Here is a 24,005-nt window from a genome sequence, read left to right on the forward strand (position 1 = left end):
GTTTCCTTTTGAATTGTGTTTTTTTCTTTTATATATTTCTTTTAGTGTTTTGTTTATTAAGTTTGAATTAAATTAGTTCAAACTTCACCCACAATTCAAACTCAAAATTCAAACATTCACACTTTCAATCTCTCACTCTTTATTTCTTATTCTTCTCTCTCTGTGTATGGCATAAATCATATTGAATATTCTCTAAACATATATTTCAATGCTAACCTCAAACAAATCAATATTTCCTATACATGGGGGCTATAAATATTTGATGGTAGTTTGAAATTTTATATTTCTCTAAATATGGGATGCTATAATAAGTATTTGATTTAAGTCCTAAATTTCATATTCTTCAAACATGGGGCTATAGGTATTTTAGTTAATGTGAGGCTATAATAAGTATTTGATTTAAGTCCTAAATTTCTTATTCTTCAAATATTGTTGTGATTAACAATTGTATTAGTGTTAAAATCACAAACTCCACTCAATTAAATTATAAGACAAACTCCACTCACAATTCAAATACCCACACTTTCATCCTATTCTCACTTTCACTCTCAAACATTATAATATTGCATATGGACAGTTGTATGTTGGTGTTTGGAGGGTACCACCAAGAAAGGGTTTGACAATGTTGATTTTGGATGAAGATGGCAATCCATGCACCTCAACTATCAATGTTGTTTATCCGGATGTGTTTGATAATTTGTAGAAAATAGCTTATTAGGTATGAATATGTGTATATTTGAGCTTTATGGTCAATTTGAATTATCCAATATACATTAATCACACGCAAAAACCTTTATTTAATTTTGTAGATAAATTTGGAGTTATCAAACGATGATGCATCTATTTTAAAGATGAATTTATTTATTTTTTTGGATTAATTGATCTTCCAAGTATTGACTACTTTTTTGTGACTTATAACATGTGTAGTCATTAATCATTATTGATCAGGGTTATGCAATGATTTTAAATTAAATTGAACTATATGTCAAATGATGACAACATAAGCTGATTCTTTTAACAAGTGCATTATATGTTTTTATTTTAAAGGTACGTTCAAAGTAATAATTTAGTTAAGACGCAAAAAATATTTTTTCGCCCGTGCGTTGCACGGGTGGAAATACTAGTAAATGACATGCACAGTTGCACGCAATAAACTTCCACTGCTTCTTAAATTTAATGGATGGTGTTGGGAATTTTGCGTTCTTGCTTAAAAGCTTCTATAGTTTTTAGTCTTCCCATTCAAAACAAATAAAATAAGATATATTCAAAGAAAGATTAAAAAGAAATAGCATTCATTAGAAGAGTTTACTTTCAAACCGATGGAAATAAAATAATAGAAGTAATATTTTTTTTAAGGAATAGAAATAATATTAACAACACTCATTCTCCATTTGTTTTCCATTCTCTGTTTGAACTATGTTGTTGATGTAACCTTTTCTCTATTTAGTTTCCTTATTATTAATATATTTTAGTTTGGTTTCTTAAAAAAAAAAAAAAAGAGTGTTGTTACCTAGTTGGAACACTAAAGTTGAAATTGAAAGTTGCAAGAATAAACACCACCAAGTCACATGCACAATGGATATAACTAGTGTTGTGTGAATTGAAAAAAACGAAAGTCTCACATTAAATAGAACACACATTAGTAGAATTTACAAATGAGGAGTCACTCACAAGGTGTGTCTTGGGACCCTTGGGCTACTCACGAAAATATATATATCACACGCGCGGCGACACCGTCATCCGAAAGTGCGGAGACACCGCCATCCGAACATTCTATAATGCATTAGTTAATCGTAGTACAGTCAATCTTGCACAATTTTTTTATTAGTGTTGCAAAACAGAACAATGTGGTCGTGACTCAACCTAATAGATTTTTCGATGATAATTCTTTCAACGTGTTTTCGAATTCCAAAACCAACGATTACTCTTATTTAAATTACACCATTAAAACACAAAGTATACGGATCTAACTATGCAAAGAATACGACATATGAGTCAACAACAAAGTGTAACTCAATGCAGACAAAGACGATGACCCAAGTCTACCCATCAAAGTCAAGTAAGCCCTTTGGATGGATAAGTAATGCCCATTTTCCTTTCCTCTACTTGGATGACGTCAAATCTACATCCACTTTGTTCTCTACACACATCAATTAACATATTTTCATATTTTCCCAATAATAGTGCTATATACATCATTATAAATTATACCTTTTTTTATATTTAAAAAGGAGTTAATTTATCCAAAATTTACAATCATGTCCAAAGGAAAGCTCCTAGTCTCCAACTACTATCTTCAGGTGCACGACTGTGTAATTCACAAAGTTCTTCACTCATAGTGTATACATTATTCTATAAGTTATCTTCCTCTAAAAAAAAAAAAAAAAATCAATAAGTTATCCTGGATTGGAGAAACTATTAAATTTCCTTATAGAATTCAATATCATATAGCTTTATTTGGATTGAACTGTTAAAATTTATATAACAAATTTTAATTCTTCAAATAGAATTTTACTATCAAGATGAAAAAATTTACCAGGCTTTAGACCATATTTTTTATTTTTACTTTTTCTCACTTATGTGTGTGTGCAAAAATATTTTATATTTGAGTTTGTGACTAACTATTGCTCATATATCATGTCATAGCCACAAGTAACAAGTGTTACCGAAGATACTACTTTGACATACGATTTATATATTTACAAATACGGAATGTTAACGAGTGTCTTCGGGGCACTCTTTAAGACCCATAAGTAGTAAGTATTTTTAAAAATGCATGTAATCATTGCCTTTGAAATTGAAATATTTAACTTTTTTAAAGAATAATTACTTATTTTAGAATGCTTAAAGAGTGCCCCAAGGACACTCGTTAACAAGACCCTTAAAAATATATTGTCAACACAAAAAATGGAGATAAACTTAATTGATAGTCACAATTTCAATTATATTTTTTTGTCTAAATCAAATGTGTATAATTGTAGAAATTAATATCTCAAATTGGATATGATCACAATGGATATGTGAAGCCTTGATACTTCAAAATAGATGATGTATCGAATCCCTTGCGTATCATCTACCGATACCTGCTTGATACTTCCCGATACGTATCAGGAGAGTATCCGAAGATTAATTTTTATTTTTTAAAAAAATAATTATCTGATACTTCCCAATACGAGTATCCGATAATTATTCTGCATCGATACCTACCCCGATATTTTCCAATATTAATGTTAACTAAAATAATTTAACTTTTGAGTACTAATGTGTTCTTTTTTTAATATAGTGCTTATTTTTTGGATCGATAAAGTATAGCACTAACGGATATAGTATAGCACTGATGGTGCTCTTTTTGGGATATATTGTGTATGTAATTGATTAATCATCACTCTCTTAATCGTCAATATTATATTTATATTGATGTGCTACGAGCCTATGACTGATTTCTTTTGTTTGTTAATATATTTGTATATTAAAAAAAAGATTATAATTATATTGTACATTTAATTATATATTTTTTATTAACGTATCCCAGCCGTATCGTATCTTGATTTTTGAAATTTTTCCGTATCGACGTATCGATGCAGTATCGTATCCATATCGTATCTCAAATCCGGGCATCACAACAATGGATGATAAAGTTCTCCTTCAAAAAATTAAATATTATTGTATTGTTAAAGTTAGATTCAAATCCAAAACCACTAAATAAATAGAAAGAAATCCCTTATCATATCATCCTATTACAATCTATATACTTAGTCAAATATACACTACAACTAAATAGGATAATCTCATAAAAAATGACAAGATACTCCCTTTACTGGAAAATATAGGGATAATAGTTATTTTAATATCTGAATATATAACGAGTAGCTATAATAGTCACTTAATGTATCAAAATTTTAAATAGTTTTTGATTGTGCAATTCTTTAGTCAAAATAATCAATGACGTAAAAATAGTCTGTCAATGTTGACAAGAAATCTTTTCTTATATGGACCGATATGATAATAAGTAAATACTAATAACAATTGATATAACAGTAAGTAAGTATATTGATGGACTCATATGACAGTATTTGTTGTGAATTCATTAAAAATCACACCAATAAAACGTGATGTGTGGAGCAAATTAATAAAGCAACCAATATCAACGTGGCTAACAATTATAAACACAAGCAAAAGTTATAACAACGAGAGAGAAGAGAAAGAACACAAGCAAATTTGTTTACCCAGTTCGATCCAATACTGACCTAGTCAGGGGAGAGAGCAGTTCTATGTTCCACAGTAATGATGAGTAACTTTACAAAAGAGATATCGAAGGGGTTACCATAACAAGTCTTCAAACTTAATTCTACCCAAAATCCTGAATCTCTTCCCGCGACCAAGAGACTCAATCCTAATAGTGTTTCTCCAAGGTAAATCAATCCCAACGCTAGTGTTTGTTGCCAAGAGAATTATCTACAAACCCTGCAGGGGCGTAGCCCTTCATATGGGAGGGGTAGCCTTGGCTACCCCAAAAAAAATATTATTCTTGAATTAGTCGGTATGTATTGATATCTGGCTACCCCAATTAATAAACATTTGGCTACCTCAAACAAGTTTAGTTGCAAAAATTAGCATAAATAATAAAGTAAAAAAACTACTCCAAAATTAATAGATTTATTTGTATTGGTTTGATACTTTCGGTCTTAATAACAACAATAGGTCTTAATAACAATACAAAAACCTTTTTCAACAATAAAAATTATCAAGAGAATAGTCATAGACAAATTAAATGGACAATGAGTTTCTTGCAAATAACTTATTTATTTACATTTGAAAAGACATTATTAATCTATTATTAAACAGACAGTTATTGATGAAATTGGGTTCTTCAAATGCATTTTGCCCAAACATTTAAAATAACGATTTTTATGTTAAGTTTCTAAGATTTGTTAATTTTAGTATTTAATTTTTTGTTAGAGATTAAATTCAAGACTAAAAACACTTTTTTTTTTTTGTAAAATTTTAAAAAACTGAGATAAAAATTGAATAAATTTTTTAAGGACTAAACCTAAAAAATTATAATTTATGAGACTAAAAATATACTTTATCCTTAAATTTAATACATCTGTTTTCAAAAAAAAAATTCTTCTTTATAGTTGGCCCCTGCATAAATTTTTTACGAGCTTCGCCGCTGAAACTCTAGGTTTGATGTTGGCTTTTAAACCCTTGTTTTATGGCTCTTTACTCTCACTCATTTCATCTGATACAAGGTTTATATTTATAGTGAAGCATCCCTTAAAAAATGGAACAAATTCAAGCCCAAAAAATATGTTTTATTTTTCAGTTGATGCGAGAAATCGGGCACCAATTTCAACCCTTCGGGCGCCGATTTTCGCCGAGACGATAGTCTCAAAAATGAGCAAAATTGAGGCCCCGATTTTGTCTCTCCTGCAACCATCAATTTTGAGTCACTTTCAACAGTATTAATATAACATTTTAACGCGAATGACTATTTTGACTAACGAAATGCATAATCAATGACTATTTTATAATTTACATTTAGGAACTATTGTATTTACTCATTACACATTCAGGGACTAAAATGACTATTACCCTAAAATGTAAGCAAAATGGATTAAAAAAAAAATCAAATGTATTTGGATCAAAATTTATATTATTACATTTTCACATTGGAAAAAAAATTTACTTAAAAAGGGGTTGTCGCCCTTAATCCTCTCTTCTCTTGACTAGTCTTTCTTTCCCTCTATGGTAGAGCAGCCAGGGGAAGACTTTCACATCACTAATAATGCCTTTTATCACACGTAAAATTGAATGTCGATATTTACCTAGTTTTTTAGATAATAATAGAGAAAATTGAATGTTGATATTTCAACTTATTTAGGCACACCTATTACAGAGTACTAAAATTTATAAATGAAAATAATTGAGGCCAAAAATTTGGAGGAAATTTGAATAGAGATTAAGTAAAAATTTATGTCCATAAATCCTAACTCAACTGAAAAAATATTGAAATTGTTAGATCAGACGCTATGATCGAAATTCGAACTCCGGGACCTCTACTTGTGTGTGAGTTTATAATAGGTTTGCCATTTCGTCTATTAAAAAAAAAAAAAAAAGTTTATAACGAGAAAACATGTTTTTCCTTAATAATTTTTTAAGAGTTATAATCAATTTTTCTTTTTAAAAATCTATATAAAAGTTTATTGAAGGTTAAAATCAATTTCTTTTTCCTCAAATATGAGTTTTCTTATTAAGCCTATAACACTCACAAACCACATATATTTAGTATACCAAGTTTTTATAGCGTGTAACTCTCCATTACATACCCTCTAAGAGAGGGACTTGAATCCTCTAATTTAATTTGTTAACATGGCGAGGCCTCTTCTTGTGTCTAACATGCACACTCTTCTTCTATTTTCATCCATGCCAACCACAACAATTCTATTTGTTGTTCTTTCAGTTTTTTCTATTTTTTCCATCATCACTTTTCTATGTGGTTCTAAGAACATGAAGAAGCTCCACACAGAGGCGGAGGAGGAAGCAACGGTGTCTTCGACCAAGGAAACTAAGCTAATTTCGAAGCTAAACAGTAAAATTAGCACCAGAGCTATTTCAATGGTGAGGATGCTATCTTGGAGAAAAGTGCAGGCTGAAGGAGGATTGGAAGAAGGAAACCAAGAAGAAGAAGTTCTTTGGAGGAAGAACATCTTGATGGGAGAAAAGTGTCGCCCGATGGACGACGAAAATTAGAGATTTTTTAACGGTAAATGTTAATATTGTTATTTTTTTATGACGACCATAAGATCAAACTTTAGACCTCCTTACACTATTTAACTTTTCAATCAGCCACCAAAACATCTTTATATGCATAAAGAAAATTAGTAGTAACTTCTAAACTCGTGTAAGGGGATAAAGGATTTGTTTTGGATTTTACATAGGGTTTGGACTTTGATTTGAAGGGTTAGATTCAAAGTTTATCGATCGAGGTTTTTCAGAGTTGGATTTCTAATTCTATGTGCTAATTTGCTTCCTAAAAAATATCTCAATGTTTTCTTTCATATGTGGTCCATGTTGAACCCGTGAATGAATATTGCCTAAAAAACCAGCTATGATTAATGATGCTCTATAGAAGTAGAAGTTGATGGGTTTTATCCTCACAACTAAGATCGTAAGTTGTAACTTGATCGATGTAAGTTTAATAAAAGTAAGAAAAAAAATAAAGGATTAATCCTCGTAACATTTTCCTTTAGTAATTTTAGGGATCAAAAATACCAACGACAAATTTTACATAACTAAAAAGGTTGATCGAAAATTTTACACGAACTAAAAATACTTAAAGAAAATTTTACAAAGAATGAAACGTGCAATTTCTTTTTAAGAACTAAAAACAAAATTTTGAATATTTATTATGATCAAAAAATAGTGCGCTCTTGTTCATCACCTTTAATTTCGTCATCTCAACGTTGAATTGTTGTAGCACAAAAAAATTATCCTTCTTGCACAAACTAAAACAATATCCTTTGTATTTAGTTGTGGATTAGAGAAGATATATTTCACAAAAAAAATAACATTTAGGGACTAATTGGTTGTTTTTCACATGACTTTTTAAAGACTTAATTGATGTATTTTTGGAGTTTAAGAACTACTAATGATCAACTTAATACGAGTGTTAACCAATTGATGGGCTAATAGTTGGATGAAAGAATAGTTTTTGGACGTTTTTAGTTGATTATAGTAGTTGATGGACTGAATTTGTAAAAAAGTGGTATTTTAGAGGTTGACTGTTTGTTTGTTCAATGAAAAAATATATGCAAAGTTTCTAAAATCTCATTTACTAATTTAACACCTTTGATTTGTATTTTACTTTTAAAATATGAAATTATCAAACAACGTCAATTTTACTTTGAAAGCTCTTTTTTCTCTTTAATTTTGAATTAGTTTTTTTGAGCCAGAAATAACATGGACAAAATACCTATTGTGAGAATTTATTTATTTTTTTGGTCAAAGAGAATCTTTTATTAAGTGCAAAATAAAGTTTTAGAATTTGTTATGTGCTGCTTTGTTTGGTAAATTAGTAGCACATCTTGACTATTTTGTGATACAAAGATTAATTAACTTTTATTTATCCTAACTATTATAGTACACTCAATTTTCTTGTTTATATTTCAATTCCCGCTGCCGTTTATAATCAACGATATTATATTAGTATTTTTGAAGGGATCATGCTAACAAGTACCCACTTGTTAGTATTTCCCTTCTTTAAAAACCAAAATACTGCATTAATAAGTTAATTTTTTTGTTCTTTCTAGTACATATTTTCCTCTTCAAAACAAAAAGAAAAGTACTTTTTTATTTTACAAAACTAAGGCATTTTTGCAACATAAAATTAGATACACGTATGAAAGGGGATGTTGTTGAATATTGATGTCCAAATACATTTTACTCACAAAAACATTAAAACAATACGGAACATCGTTTAATAATTTGATACTAACATGGCTCCGTTGGATTGGTGTAGATTAGAAGTGGAGAGATAAGGTTTGTGGTGCAAAATTGTACTCCTTTTGTTTCTTATTAAATGTGGTGGTTGATATTTTAAAGATTATTTTGACCAAGTAAGTTTTGTTAAGGAGTATAACGGTTAGGAATTCATAAATATAAATTTTATCTTGAAAACTTGAACATCTTATATCTAACATTTATTTTTATATATTAATACAAAAATATGATTAAAGTAGATTATATGAATAATAAACATGATCAAACCGCGACACTTAGAAAGAGTAATTCATAAGTATAGCTTAAAAGACTGTTTGGTGAGTTGGAATTCAAAGGGGGTTCCTCTTAAATCTTAATACAGAGATATAAATGAAATTGATAAAGGAAATAAGGAATGAAGGAATATTCATAGAATGGATGGTTCATGGTTGACAAGAAGATTCACCAAAGTAGTTGGGAACTAAAGGGATTCATTATTTTTGGAAAGATTAGTGACAAGACGAAAGGGTGATGAAGAATAAGTTCAAGCACGTATATACCATTGCAACTGAAAACGATAGCACGGTGGATATGTATGTGATCGTAAGTTAAAGGACGTTCAACTTGGGGTTGGAGGAGGAGAAGATTTAATTTTAGTGCTTGAAGTGCAAACGGTAAATAAGATAAAGAAATATCTTGTATCCTTCTTCCGTAACCAAAAACAAGCACTACATATATGATCAAGCAACGAGGCACGATTTCAACGCAACACTAATTAATTGATTTTCTAATCTTAGCACTACAATACAAAATACAAATATATGCATTTATAGACATATTTGTCTATATATATATATATATATATATATACTCTAGTACAAATGTACAATCTAACTATCATGCAGTACTAATAAAAAATCTAAGAGGAAATACTATTGAGGAGCTGCTTCAACAGGACTTTCTTCAATCTCCATTGGACTAAAACTCACTCGTTTCTGCAAAATATTTAACAAAACAACATTAATTCATTAACACAATTTTCTGGAAAAATGGATTAGTAGCTAAAAGATGAAATGAATCTATTTACTAAGAAACTATACATATTATTAGAGTCTAAAACAACTTTAAGTGCACGGTTGGTATTACGGTGTGTATGTTAGAATCACGATAATTAACCATGATTTTGCAGAAGCTACAAAGTGTAGCTTTTAGGAAATCACAATGGATCATCATGATTCTGACATATTCACCGTGATACCAAACAAAGAAATGTTCTTTCCTCTGTCTTTTTATTTTATTTTTCCCCTTGTTAAATTGGGTATTTGAATACGCCAAAATCTCCTATAATAGGTTTTATTGTGCCACACCAACAAGTAAACGACGAGTATTAGTATATTGAGTTCACATGTAAATGATCAAAATAATTGAGTGCATGCGTATGTAATAAAGCTACAAAAACTGTAAGTTGTTCTCTAGCGGTTTGTTAGGATGTGAAACCTCCAAAATCCTTTTCAGTTTTCACATAGCATGTTTGACATTATTTGAAGTAAAATAATGTATTTTACTTACTTGAAAGTTAGGAAATGTATCATGAAGAAACTATACATTAAATTGATAAAGTACTTCCCCTACTTCATATATTGATTGCATTTTAAGGTTTGTTCATACATGCATATTGAGAAAAACAATAATAACTTGTGTACCAATTTTAATGTAGCGAAATTATAAAATGGCCACGTTGAAAGACTATTGTAAGTTGTAACAACTCATTATACATTTAAAGACGAAAATGATTATTTACCTAAAATAAAACATTTATTAAAATCCAAAGTCTTGTTAAGTTTCTATAAAAATAAAAAAAAATAAAAAGTGTTTTTAAGCTATTATACATAAGTTGAAGACAATCCAATTAAGTATTAAAATATAGAATAGAAAAACATATTAAAACATGAAGTTTATTAACCAAGTAATTGAGTTCAGATCCCCTAAAAAAAGTAATTGAGTTCAAATGTTGAATGAACTTAGATGAAAAAATAATAGAGAGAATCAAAATTTGAATTCTAACATGAAACAAATTTTACTAAGTTTTACCCTTCAATAATTTTTTTTTTACAATGTTAAGCGTAGAATAGATGAGGATGTCGCGTTGGATGAATGATAAAACTAGATATGATAGGATTAAAAATTACACCATTAGAGAGAGAATGAATGTAGCATGTATAGTAGAAAATAAGCTTATGTATGTGTTTTGGACATGCACAAAGAATACATATAAATGTCGTAGTAAGAAGAATAAATCAAATATATACTAGTGTAAAAAACAATAAAAGAAACTATTATAAAATATTTTAAGGTTAGTGTTTTAGATTCAAATATAATTTATGATATAACATCGTAACATAATTTAATCTATATAACTGACTTTTTTAATTACTTAATTTTTTGTTGTACTCGGAATGGGGATTTAGATTCCTATGTCAATGCCACGAAAATTTGAGGAAAAAATAAACTAATTTTTATTTTATTTTTATATCAAGTAAATCTAAAGTTTTTTTTTTTTTTGTTGTCAAGTAGTCCGGTGGCTAGAATTCACTTTTTTTAAAAGTGTATAAGTGGGATGTCTGAGGTTCAAATCTCAACCTCTATATCGCTGCCAACTAAGCTATGATCATGCGACAAGTAAACCTAAAATTTATTAAATAGTTCTATAATATATAGCTTGAAATCCGCAACAAGAAAAGGACCCTGTCTTTGCAACCACATGCAATTTCACGCTAGTCAACATCACCATTATGCAACTCCATCCAAACACAACGACGAAACTTCAAGCCACTTTCAAAGAATGTTATCATGTGACATAATATTTTAAATAAATAATAATCAAAACAATCCAAGATAATAATAACAACAATATTAAAATAAATACTTATACATACCCCACGAGGCTTTCGGTTTTGCCGTAAAACATCACTGTCATGCTCCGCCGCATCACCACCGCCACCCATATACAAACTCATAATCTTCTCCGCCACCTCAGACCCATCATTACTCTCTTCCATCAACTTTTCCAACTGGGCTTTAGGAAGCCTCATCTTCACCCTCATGGACCCATCAAAGGGCCTATCAAAGCCCAAATTCGACGGTGGTTTCACTAAGGAAATATCTGAAACGGAGCGTTTAGATAGCATCAATAACTCAAGTCTACCCTTAGCATCCACGTTCCTTATTCCACTGGAACGTACCCTCCTTGGTAACGATGTTTTTTCATTTTCGGGCTCAATCTTAGGTAAATCTACTAGGAAGTAAATTTTCTTGGGCTTGAGTTCTTGATTTGGCTCTAAGGGTTTTGCCCTAAGCCCGAAGTGTTTTACTGCTTGAGAATCAAGTAAAACATGGTTGGGATAGTTTTTGACAACTTCGTTTGATGTTGTTGGAGTTTTTACTTTGAAGGTTTCTCCATCTATCTTCATAATCTTAGCTTTTTTGCTTTTTCCTATGGTGTTTCCCATGATTGGTTTCTCTCTTAGGTTTTGTGTCTTGTCTTGTGTTTCTTTGTGGTTTTGTATTTTTGTGTTTGGTTGATTGGGTGAAAGTGTGGGTTATGAGTTTTGTGGTTGTATTTATATATATTGGGATTGTTATGGTAGTAAGAACTAACAAGTTAGAGGGTTGACACAATCAAATTTGAATTATGGGATGTGCATGTGTGAATATGTTGAATTTTGATGAGGTTTCCTTATATATATTTTTTGACGACTTCGTTGTATATATTATTTACTACTAGTAGAAAAAGACCAGCTCCATGCTACTAAAAAAGAAAGACTAGCTCCATTCTAGTAATAGTAGTGGGAAAAGTTTGGTTATGAGAAGAAAAATCTAGTTTGGTTAGGGTAAAAATATAAACAAGAAAAATAGGTGTGGGGTAAGCTAGGCACCAACCTTTAATCATTCTTGATTGCACTCCTCCTTCCATTTAGAAAAGAAAAAAAACAAGTGGGTATCTAATCTACCTTTATATTCTTTTCATATGTGGTTTTTTTTTTTTTTTAAGGAATTTCTTTGTTTGTCCATATTTGTCAAAGAAAAGGAATCTTATTTAAACAACTAAAACTTTTATTTGACAACGGTACAAAAATACAACATTTATAAATATTGATTTAACTAGATCAAATAGAAAAACTTCGGACTAGTCCCATACAAAGCAAAAGTTATGGCTTTAAACGGAATCTCTGCAAGTAAACGGTGGAATTGATCCTCTCGAATTAGTAAATTCTTAAATTGAATACTGAGTTTTCAAAGAAAAAACTAATAAAAAACAAAATCATATATTTATAGTATATAAATATGTTGTTGGATAATTAATTAGTCGTTTAAATAACATTTATCTTGAAAGTAAAAGATGTGTTTGTGAGTAAATTAAACACAATGGATATACATCATTACAAAGAAGATTTTCTTCACGTAATCATTACTAAGAAGTTGGATGTTTTATACAATGTCTTACGTCTACAAAAATATCATATACGATAACTATTTACAAGCTAAAACACTAATGTGTTAAATTAGTTTCCAGAAATAATTTCCAATTGAAATGATTATATTCATAGTGTATTATGTCGACGTATATTATAAATGAAATAATTGTATATATATATACTACTATTATTGTTTCTCTTTTTAGATGGCCCTTCAATGTAGGGTCAGTTTTAGCATGGTGGACAACTAACTTACCAATGGATAAGGCCATCGAGAGAGTCCCTTTGATTTTCAACTCCTTTTCACTCTTTTATTGAACAAGAAAGGAAGTTATGGACGTTAGTGTCAAGCTGCTCACACCTTACGTCAGATGATTCTATCTAATTTCAACTTTTTAAATTTGTGTTCACCAATCACCAATGCTGTTTTTAGTTTTTTTTTTCTTTCAAATTAAATACTATTAATATGCTTCTATTTATTTTCAAATGATTTATATTGCCAAATTTTATTTTGAAATATATAACAAATGAAAGTTATTTGTATTGATATATATATATATATATATATATATATATATATATATATATATATATGTGTGTGTGTGTGTGTGTGTGTGTGTGTGTGTTTTAACAGAATAGGTGAAATCGATATGTATTATTAAGAGTTAGGAAAGTTTTACACTATCAACTAATTAATCTTAAACTAATTAATCTTAAACGGTCACATTATTTAAATTAAAATATTGGACTAAAGGTTTTTATTAAATATTGCCGATGAGATATTCTAATTTATTAGTAGTTAGTGTGTGAAACACTAACCGTGTATCAATTGACTTAGGCAATCCATGCAATATAAGAATTTGATTCATGAAGACTTCAAGTATACTTTGCTGGATTCTTCAAAAAAAATAAAAAGTATACTTTGCAGGTGTGGTCACTTCTGAGAGGAATGAAGTGGTCATATTTTAAATGGTCTATCGATGACTACCAAAATTGTAATGTATCCGAAGGAAGGTGGTAAGTCTGGTAAAATTCCATGACAACTTGGGGTGGGGAGGGATAGGTTAGATCGTCCGACAGAAGTCTATAGTTTGATCGACATACATAAAATTCGGTTTGGTCTAGTTTGTTCAGTAAAAAGACTGGACAGATTCTTTAAAATTTATTTAAATAAATTAGTTTTAGACTTTTTAAAAAATTTATTAAACTTGTCGGACCAATTTATATATATCCAAAATAATAATAAATAATATAAAGACTCAATACAAAATTTAGACTATCATCCTATTTATTGATTTATTAACCTTTTTTAAAAGATCGAATGTTTTTTTTTAACAAATTAACAAAAAATAGACTTTTAATTAAAAAGGCAAGACCAGGATCAAAGTCCATTTACATGTAACAGACTTAAGCTTTAATTTTTTAAATAGGCAGACATATTTAAACAAAGTAATTCGGTCTGATCCAACCAATTATATATCACCCCTAATGACAACATCCTTCCATACATGGGATGGAATGGGCAAGGGCGGGAAATACATGGGTAGTTGTAGCTTGCTAACATATGGCACAAATTTGAACCAATCCTTAGATGTGCTTTTTCACATCAAATACTCTCGATTAACGAACGATTGGAGCAACCCACTACGCTGAGACCACCAATCACCAACCACTCGTAATGATCATGGTGGGTGCAGATCCTCTCCATTTGTAGAGAAAATGGCCAATCTCAATTTCCACTCATAAAAACATGACATGTGGATAAGTAAAAATGGACGGTTCTTATTCATTCAATGAATTATTTTCCTTTTCTTTTTATTTTATTTTGATAAACAAAACATTGAAAACCACACCGCTTCTGAAAAGAAAAAAGAAAAACCACACAACTTCCTTCTCTCTCGTTTGGATTTCAGCAGACCCGGGAAAAATTAAGAACCTATTTCACTGTAATTAAGAAAACCACGATCGTTGCCGACCAAACCCAGTCACTCCGTCGACCGCCGCCGTTGTCGTATGGTCAAACATGAGGTTGTCATCACTGTTCCTTGTGTTATTGTTGTTTTATGTCGCCGCCATAGGAGGTTACGTTGGGGTTCTTCTTTGTTGTCGTCACAGATGGGCAATTGGTCTGTTTTATGTCCCATCTCAAGGTTAACCTATAACAAATTAATTTAGTTATGATTTATTAATAGTTTAACCTGAAAATCCCAAAAATTCAAAAGAATAGACAAAATGCAAAAGAAAAAAAAAAAACCAAAAATCGGAAGATTATGAGATTTAAGATTAATAATTAATAATCCATGTACACAAAATGCAAAAGAAATATAACACGTGTATTGAAAGAGATTGAGATTAAATTTTGAAGTTTTAAGTAGTAAACAAACAGAATAGACGGTGGCGGCAAAGTCTAAAGTTGTGGTGTAGCAGTCGACGGAAGCTGGTGAAGGTCATATAATGCAACGGTGAAGGCGTAATGTTGGAGAGGAAGGGTGTGTTGCTGAACAGAGCAAGGAAGGGGGTGAAGGAGTATTTTTTATTTCTGAAAATAAATAATTGATAGAAGTATGTGTAGGAAATAAATGTGAGTCATTGATATCATGTCTTCCACGTGTCATGTTTTTATGAGTGGAAATTGAGATTGGCCATTTTCTCTACAAATGGAGAGGATTTGCACCCGATCATGGTGTGTTCTAAATACAATTTTGTATCTATCTTAAGGCTACCGTAGCTAGAATTAGATGGTATCATAACCTAAGATCTAGCTAAGAGAAATGTTTGGAACCGAACATTTCATCAATTGTCCTTAATGGCTAAAGCATGTAATTCCCTACACACAATAAATATCAAATATCAGCGGGTAATTTTTTTTTACTTTTGCAATTCCATACCATACTAAATATATAGATTGACGCACCAAGGTCTATTTCCAAGGCTCGGGTAAAATCCACCCAGGAACTGAATGGATGTGTTCTTTGCATCACTTGGAACCAAGGCGTCGCAACTTTGATCCAACTTTTGTATTTTATCGGGGATAGTTTAGTCTTATATCCTCAAGGTATATAGTTCAAATTTCATCGGAGATGGTTATAAAATGGTTATTAGTACCCATTGAATTATATAAAAAAAATGTTCTTTCACTCTCGTGTTATTTCCATGGTGAGATTAAAGCTCCTTTGTGTTACGATATTATATGATCTTCTCATTATTGTAATTAATATCTCAATTATAATATGATCAATTAATTTTATTTATAATTGTTTTCCTTGATTTCTTGTCTCCTATCGTACAATATATATAGGAGCACCTTATTATAATTGAAGGCATTCAGTAAATATACAAACATATTTCTTCATGTCTTTTCCTGAGTTTCTATGTATTTCCTGAGTTTCTACACTTTAAAATTAATGGAATTGAACTGAAGAAGAAATAAATTAGAAGCCAATAAAACATATGCATGAATCTTTTTCTTTCTTTTTCCTTTTTTTGTTGACAATACCAAATGTGAGTTCAATCTAATCAACCTCCCATAAAGTAGTAGTTCATTTGATTGTTTAAAAATTTGAACATTTAAAAATGAGTCAGCGGATTCATTGAATAAATGAGTCAGCGACACTCTATCTATGACTTTGTAAAATCTAGAATTAATAATTTTAGGTCAATTGAATGTGACATTGTCTCGTAAAAAGAAAAAGAATTGACATTGTCAATCAATTATTCAAAAATGATGGTTACTTAGTTCAAACCATAAAATGCCGGCAAAGCGACCTTTCCATTCAGCATACCGACGGATACAATCAAATTCAAATGTTTGTTGTGGTCTATCGATTATTTAAGGGTTAATAGTACTTTTCATTCCTGTAATATAGATTATTTTCAGTTTTTGCTTCTATAAAATTTTTGGTTTGATTTATATCCTTGTAAAACGTTTTTTTTTTTCTTCCGGAAAACACCCCTCCTCCATCCAACTCATCAAATGCGCATATGTGGCGCTGACTTGGCTTCTTTTTTTTTTATTATTAACCGTCTACATCAGATTTTATTTTTTAAAATATTTGAAAATTAATTTTCAAAAATAAAAAAAAATCAGAAAAATATTCAGATTTTTTTCCATAAAATTTAAAAATTGAAAAAAAAAAGTTTTTTTTTTTCAAATATTAAAAAAATCAGAAAAAACGATAAGATTTTTTTTTGAAATATCGGTTTTTTTTTTAAATTCAAATATCAAAAAATTAGAAAAAACAAATACGAGGTTTTAAAAAAAAGTCATATTTTTTTCCAGAAAAAAAAACAGTTTTAAAATTTTTTCTACAAAAAAAAATTATTTAGAAGAAATTCAGTTTTTTTTTTTTTAAGATTCTGGAGTTTAATTTTCAAAATAAAAAAAAATTAAATTAGAAAAAACAAATTCGAAATTTAAAAAAAAAAGTCATACTTTTTTTCCGAAAAAAAACAGGTTTAAAATTTATGGAAAATGTTTTATTTTTAAAAATCTGGATACAATTGTTTAAAAAATTTAGAAGAAATTCATATTTTTTTTTCGAAAATTTTATTCCAGATTTTTCGAATTTTTTTTAAAGATTTTGAAGTTTAATTTTCAAAATAAAAAAAAAGTTAAATTAGAAAAAATAAATTCAAAATTTTTAAAAAAAAGTCATATTTTTTTCCCAAAATAAAAAACAGTTTTAAAATTTTTTCTACAAAAAAAAATTCTGGAAAATGTTTTATTTTTAAAAATCTGGATACAAATTTTTTTAAAAATTTAGAAGAAATTCATATTTTTTTTTCGAAAATTTTATTCCAAATTTTTCGAATTTTTTTTAAAGATTCTGGAGGAAAATGTTTTATTTTTAAAAATCTGGATACAAATTTTTTTAAAAATTTAGAAGAAATTCAGATTTTTTTTTTCGAAAATTTTATTCCAGATTTTTATTAAATCATTTTTGAAATTAAAATTTTAGAAAACAATTATTTTCTAATTTAAACAAAAAATAAAAAATTTGAAAAATATTTTTTCGTAATAAAAAAAAATCCTGAATTTTTTTATTTTTAAAATTTATTTTATTTCTAAATTAATATAAATGAATTTATATTATTTTTTTGAAAAAAAAAAATAGTCACAAATGCCACATGTAGTCTTAGAAAAATAAAAAATAAAATTAATTATACAGTTATCACGCCACATAAGCATATATGCACAGTCAACATGCCACACAGTGTACCTCGTCAGCAAATATGTACAGTCATATGGGGGAGGGGTGTTTTCCGGGAAAAAAAAAAAAGTTTTACAAGGATGCAAATCAAACCGAAAATTTTATAAGGGCGAAAACCGGAAATGACCTATATTGCAGGGATGAAAAACACTATTAACCCATTATTTAATATTCTATCAATTTTTCAACAATTAAAGAAGAAAAAAATGACATCAAATTATTATTATGTATATTAATTTTAAAGAATTATCCTGATTTAATTTAACTAACCAATTTGTAGATGGAGAGCTATATATAGTCAACAAACTCATATAACTTTCCTCTAAAAAAAAAACTCACGCAAGAAGTGAGATAATTCCACAAATTTTCTTAGACTAAGGTCTCATTTCTTCACTAGTAATGAATCAAATCCAAGATTATTGTTTGATTTTGTCCATCCACATAGGAACATTTAAAGCTCACCCATTATATAATGCATTGTTAAGTTCCAACCAAATACATCAGACGGTCGTGAACTCTAGTAAATGGGATTGTTTACCATCCATGACCCATCGAACTGTCCAAATGCATGAGATGTTCTGTCATGTTGTTTCCTATCACAGGAATACTATGCTCTAGCCACTTAGAGCATAGTAATCTCGTGGTTTAAATGGATCATATTCAATATTTTTTATTACTTTGCATTTTGTCAATTATTTAAACAAGGGTTAACGGTGCTTTATACCCCTGTAATATATGTCATTTTTGGTTTTCCATCCTGTAAAATATTTTTTTTTGTTTTCGTCCTTGTAATTTGAAGAGTTTTTAGTTTTGGACCTTCATGGCAAATTTTACCCCTTGTAATTTGATTAAATTTTGATTTATACCTCTGTAATTTGAGCAAATTTCGGTTTACCCCCTAGTAATTTGAACAAATTTTGGTTTACCCCGCTGTCATATCATCGATTTTGTACGCCCAAAATCAGAAATTTTGAAATTACAAGGACGAAAACCAAAAAAAATATTTTACAAAGTGGAAAACCAAAAATAACATATATTACAGGGGTGTAAATCACTGTTAACCCTTTAAACAATTCAATGACCTTTTTTAAATATGCATAGGGTTCCATCTGACCCCAAAATATATTTTGCATTTATATTTATAATTTAATTTTATATTGCTTTTTACATTACAAAGGAAATGTTGTCACTACATATAAACATTGTAAAATCAAAAAACGGTAGTCAATAGCTAAACATTAGTTAGGTTATCAGCTATCTTGTATTTTTACCAAACAGAATCAAACATTTCTACATTTCTGATGCTAATATGCTAATATGTTATCACTCCTCATACCTAAAGCCTCTCTTGTTGGATCCTTTCATGCAAAATCCTCCAACCAAAAACTGCAGCTATAGAGAGAACACTATTTCACAAAATTTATATCCTAATATCCCTAAAAAAAATCCTAATAGTTAACAATGATTATTTGGTAAAGTTATATTATTATTTTTTTTTTTAATTTATATATAGTCATTTTTTAATATGCTTAAAATGAACGAATGTGACTCCAGTGTGAAACTAAGGGAGTAACATCTTTTTTATCATGATTATAATGTTACACTCTAATTCTGTTGTGGGTCTTGTACCATTATCCATTCTCCAAGCAAAGATGTACATAAGATACTACATATTTTCGAAGGACATAGATAATTTATGTTGAAAAGAAATTAAGACCATTCCCTTGTGACCTACCTACCACATTGTGATATATCTGAATGGTATATTCGACAGTCCGTACGTTGTTGAATGTTTATTAGGGTATCTCTATTTGGCATTTTGCCAAAACTGACCATTCATTTCAAAGGGATGGATAAATTTTTGTAGGTTTAAACATCTTTTTATATTGATCACTCCCTTATTTAAAAAATGTGTAGATATGTTATTTATTTTGTTTTATTAGTACCACATTAGTAATTTCCATTCATCTAAGGGTAATGACGTTAACTATCGGATACATTGCATGTAAATCAACATCTCATTCTTTCTACTTTATCAACTCCTTTGTAAATCAAAATTAGGGTTCATTGCATGAATTTTGAGAAAACTAAAATTTGATAATTTGGAATATAGTTTCTTGTATTCTCCTTAGAATAAGTTTCATGAGAGAGTGTAGATAATTTTCATTGGTTTTTAGTTATAGAGAAAACAAGAGGAATAGAAAATCGAATGTAATTTGCATTTAATTTCGCTTTAGAAAATATGATTTTTCGAAAGAACGTAATTAAATATGATAAAACTTGGAACCCATTTGGGGTTGGGCTAGTAGTTGGCTTGGGATCTTGGAGTTTGCTCCTCCAGAGGTCTCAGGTTCGATTCCTTCTAGGTGGGCTAAGTCCATACAGAGCTTGCTCTGGCTTTAAACGGGGCCCCCGCAAGTGGTCGGTAGGATTGGTCCCCTCGGATTAGTTGATTCTCAAATCGGATACCGAGTTTTAAAAAAAAAATGATAGAACTTGGTATTTTTGGTTTTTTTTATTATATTTTGGGATAGATAAAATAAGTTTTTTCTTATAATTTGTGACTGAGAGAGTTTAAAAATAAAAAATAATAAGTTTATCTTGAAACTTGTATAATTTCTCACCAATACATAATTTTGTAACAAAAAATTGTTGATTTCAATAAAACAATTACCATTTCTAGTTGTTTTGACCAGGAGGTGGCTCGGAGCATGAGCTTGAGGGGCAGCTGTCAGAACCAAAATTATATTACTTTTACTTATTAGTTATATGAGACGACTAACAATTACAAGTACACATGCTCCAAATACACCTTACATGCCAATCTTGAACTCAGAATTCAAGTACACATGAATACCTCCTCTCAATTACAAACGCCAGAAATAATGGCTCTAACAATTCTGGCAGGTAATGAAAGTGTGCTAAAGTCGAATTTTGTAGGGAGGGAATATCTTCTTAACCCTATAATATTCTGATGTTTCCTTTGAAGCACAAAATTGTCACTTGACGAAGGGAAATTAGCTTTTTCATATTACTTGGTAAAACAAGTCATGGACAATGATAAAATGTGACTTAAAATTATATGCTTATTACACACAATTCCCTTTGGGAATATATAAACAACTTTATTCCAACATCGAGGATTTCAAGAGATGGAAGGGATGACAATGCCAACTTGGGAACATTTGAAATTCTATGAAGGAAAGTCATGGTAGCATCTCTACCCCTTCAGTTTTCAGCATCCTCTCTAAGTTTTTAAGTGAGGGTTGCCGTTATTTGTTTGCCACTATATTACATGTAACAAACAACATTATTTAATTTCTAGGACTCACAATTCAAAAGACATTTTCATGAAGGTTTTAAATCACAATCGCATAAATAAATAAATAAAAACATGATCTTTTAATTAGGGATGATGATAGTACCATATAAATCATGTCGACTCTATATATCTGTCGTCATTTTGGATAATTGAAAAGCATATCTCAGGTTATTGTCATATCAAAATAATTCATCTAGAGAAAGTGACACTGACATCAAATGAAAGTTAATGCAGTAAGAAAATTCATTCAATCCCAAATTCTCACCGATACTAATTTCAATACAATATTAAGATCATTAATCACAAATTGAAATAAATTTCTAATGAGTTATTCATGAAGGAATTGGCTTCGTTGATGACGGAAGTAATAATTCATTCACCTCTTTTTTAAGGTTTTGTTTAGGAATTTAGAGGGAAAGGGAGGATTTTGGAGGAGAGAAATATAGAGGAAATTAAAATGGAGAAATCTTTCATATATATAAAAGTTTGTAATAAGAATAAGAGGCGGAATCCTTAATTTTTGAAAGCTCTATAACACTCATATCATGGGAGCAAACGGGTTAAGGAATGGACAGATAGACGAATTCCAACCACCATTATATTCCCTACAATATTAATTTAATTATTTTATTACCGCTTTATCTCCCCTTTTCTTTACTATATTCTGCATTTTTTCTTTCATTTTCTTTATTCTTTTTTCTTTTGAATGTTATTTCTTTTAAGTTGTCATTTGATAACTTGTTTTATTAAAGTTGTTGGAAGCAATTTTTGTTGGAACAAAATGTGTTTCACAATAAACCTTAATAAGTTTTGATGATAACAAGGTATTAAAACTTGTCAATTGGTTATTGCTAATTATTGTTCAAGTGTACAGGACCAAAGGCAAGTCAAGTAATTTCAATAGGTCTTGGAAGAACAATGGAGAGTAAAGGAATTCGAAGCATCTGAAGAAAACTGCGTCTGAAGCTAAAAGTGCTTCTGAAGCTGGAGTGCTTCTGAAGTGATGACGTCATCAGAAGCAGAAGGTCATAGAAGCAAGGTTTTCATCAGAAGCGAAATCATCACCAGAAGCTACAATTGATCCGTAAAATTCAAACTGAAGATTCAAAGTAGCTGTTTAACATTTCAACCTCGTCTAAGAAGTACGAAGAATTGAAAGGGAGGTATCAACGGTCATTTGGAGAACACTGAGTACTTGTCCTTCATTAACAGAGTTGACAAAGTACAAGTGTACAACCACTACCTCCACTAGTCTATTTTTGTCTACGCTACAAGACAAGACAACAGCCATGCCTGCAGAAATGTTCCTTCAAGTTGGAAATGAATTTGAAGCTAATTCTTCAAAGGACTACACCCAAATCAGGCAAAGGATTACTGGTGGATGATCAAAGGAACTCAACGACTCTTTAGACGTGCTATTCATCTCAACGTCTCTTTCACGCCTCTATATAAAGGAGTGAAGACTTGAAGAATAAAGATAGAGTCATATACAAGTTAAAAAGCGCCAAAACTCTGTCAATTTGATTCTAAAAAGCACACTGAATTTCTGCACTTATTTGATACATCTTAGAAATTCAAAAGTCTAGAGTCTTTATCGTATTGTATTGTGAACACCACTAATTGTATATCAAGTGTTCAAGTCAAACTTATTTCATTGTATTTTTTGTTTGATCAGAAGACTCTTGCCTGCGTGCTTGAGCATTAGAAGACTCTTGCTTAGTGCTTGAGCATTGGAAGACTCTTGCCTGTGTGCTTGAGCATTTTGAGAAGTCTCATACTTAGAGAGTATTGAGCATTTGTAATCTTTGTGATTATAGTGAAATCTCCTTGGAAGTGCAAGGGGGACTGGACTACTTCCGTTTTGTGGAAGGAATCAGGATAACTGTTTGTGTTTTATTCTTCTTTTCTCTGCTTTGATCTTTTCCGCTGCATATCTGATTCTGATCATTACATCAGAAGCATTTCCAAACTGCTTCTGAAGTATCATCAGAAGAAGTATTTTTTGAGAGAAAAAGAAAACACAATTCAACCCCCCCTTCTTGTGTTTTTCTCACCTTCAATTGGTATCAGAACTTGCTCTGTTATCATAAGCACTTAACCGTGTGACAGATCAAGATCCAAGAAAAACATGTCTGGAGGAGAGGAATCAACTACATCCTTAAAATACACAAGTGTCAAACATGACTATGATACTGCTGAAAGGAAGTCAGATTCTGGAAAAGCTCCAAAGTTCAATGGAGATCCAGAAGAGTTTTCATGGTGGAAAACCAATATGTACAGCTATATCATGGGATTGGATGAAGAACTATGGGATATACTTGAAGACGGAGTTGATGATCTGGATTTGGATGAAGAAGGAGCTGCTATTGACAGAAAAATACACACTCCTGCTCAGAAGAAGACTTACAAAAAGCATCACAAGATCAGAGGGATTATTGTTGCTTCTATTCCTCGTACTAAATACATGAAGATGAGTGATAAATCCACTGCTAAGGCAATGTTTGCATCACTCTGTGC

At 30.1% G+C, this 24,005-nt stretch overlaps 2 protein-coding genes across 2 annotated transcripts; one reads left to right on the plus strand and one right to left on the minus strand.

The window, feature by feature from the left end:
- Positions 1–6,256: 6,256 nt before the first annotated feature.
- Positions 6,257–7,063, plus strand: LOC11431655 (uncharacterized). Its single transcript, XM_003616335.3, has one exon. The coding sequence runs from the start codon at positions 6,373–6,375 to the stop codon at positions 6,751–6,753; it is 381 nt and encodes a 126-aa protein (XP_003616383.1). The 5' UTR covers positions 6,257–6,372; the 3' UTR covers positions 6,754–7,063.
- Positions 7,064–9,173: 2,110 nt separating this feature from the next.
- LOC11435586 (uncharacterized protein At1g66480) lies at positions 9,174–12,345 on the minus strand. The gene is made up of 2 exons (XM_003616336.4): positions 11,418–12,345; positions 9,174–9,476 (listed from the first exon to the last, which is right to left on the minus strand). The coding sequence occupies exons 1-2, from the start codon at positions 11,988–11,990 to the stop codon at positions 9,414–9,416; spliced, it is 636 nt and encodes a 211-aa protein (XP_003616384.1). The 5' UTR covers positions 11,991–12,345; the 3' UTR covers positions 9,174–9,413.
- Positions 12,346–24,005: the final 11,660 nt, after the last annotated feature.

This window comes from Medicago truncatula, chromosome 5, assembly GCF_003473485.1.
Source record: "Medicago truncatula cultivar Jemalong A17 chromosome 5, MtrunA17r5.0-ANR, whole genome shotgun sequence".
Lineage (NCBI taxonomy): Eukaryota > Viridiplantae > Streptophyta > Magnoliopsida > Fabales > Fabaceae > Medicago > Medicago truncatula.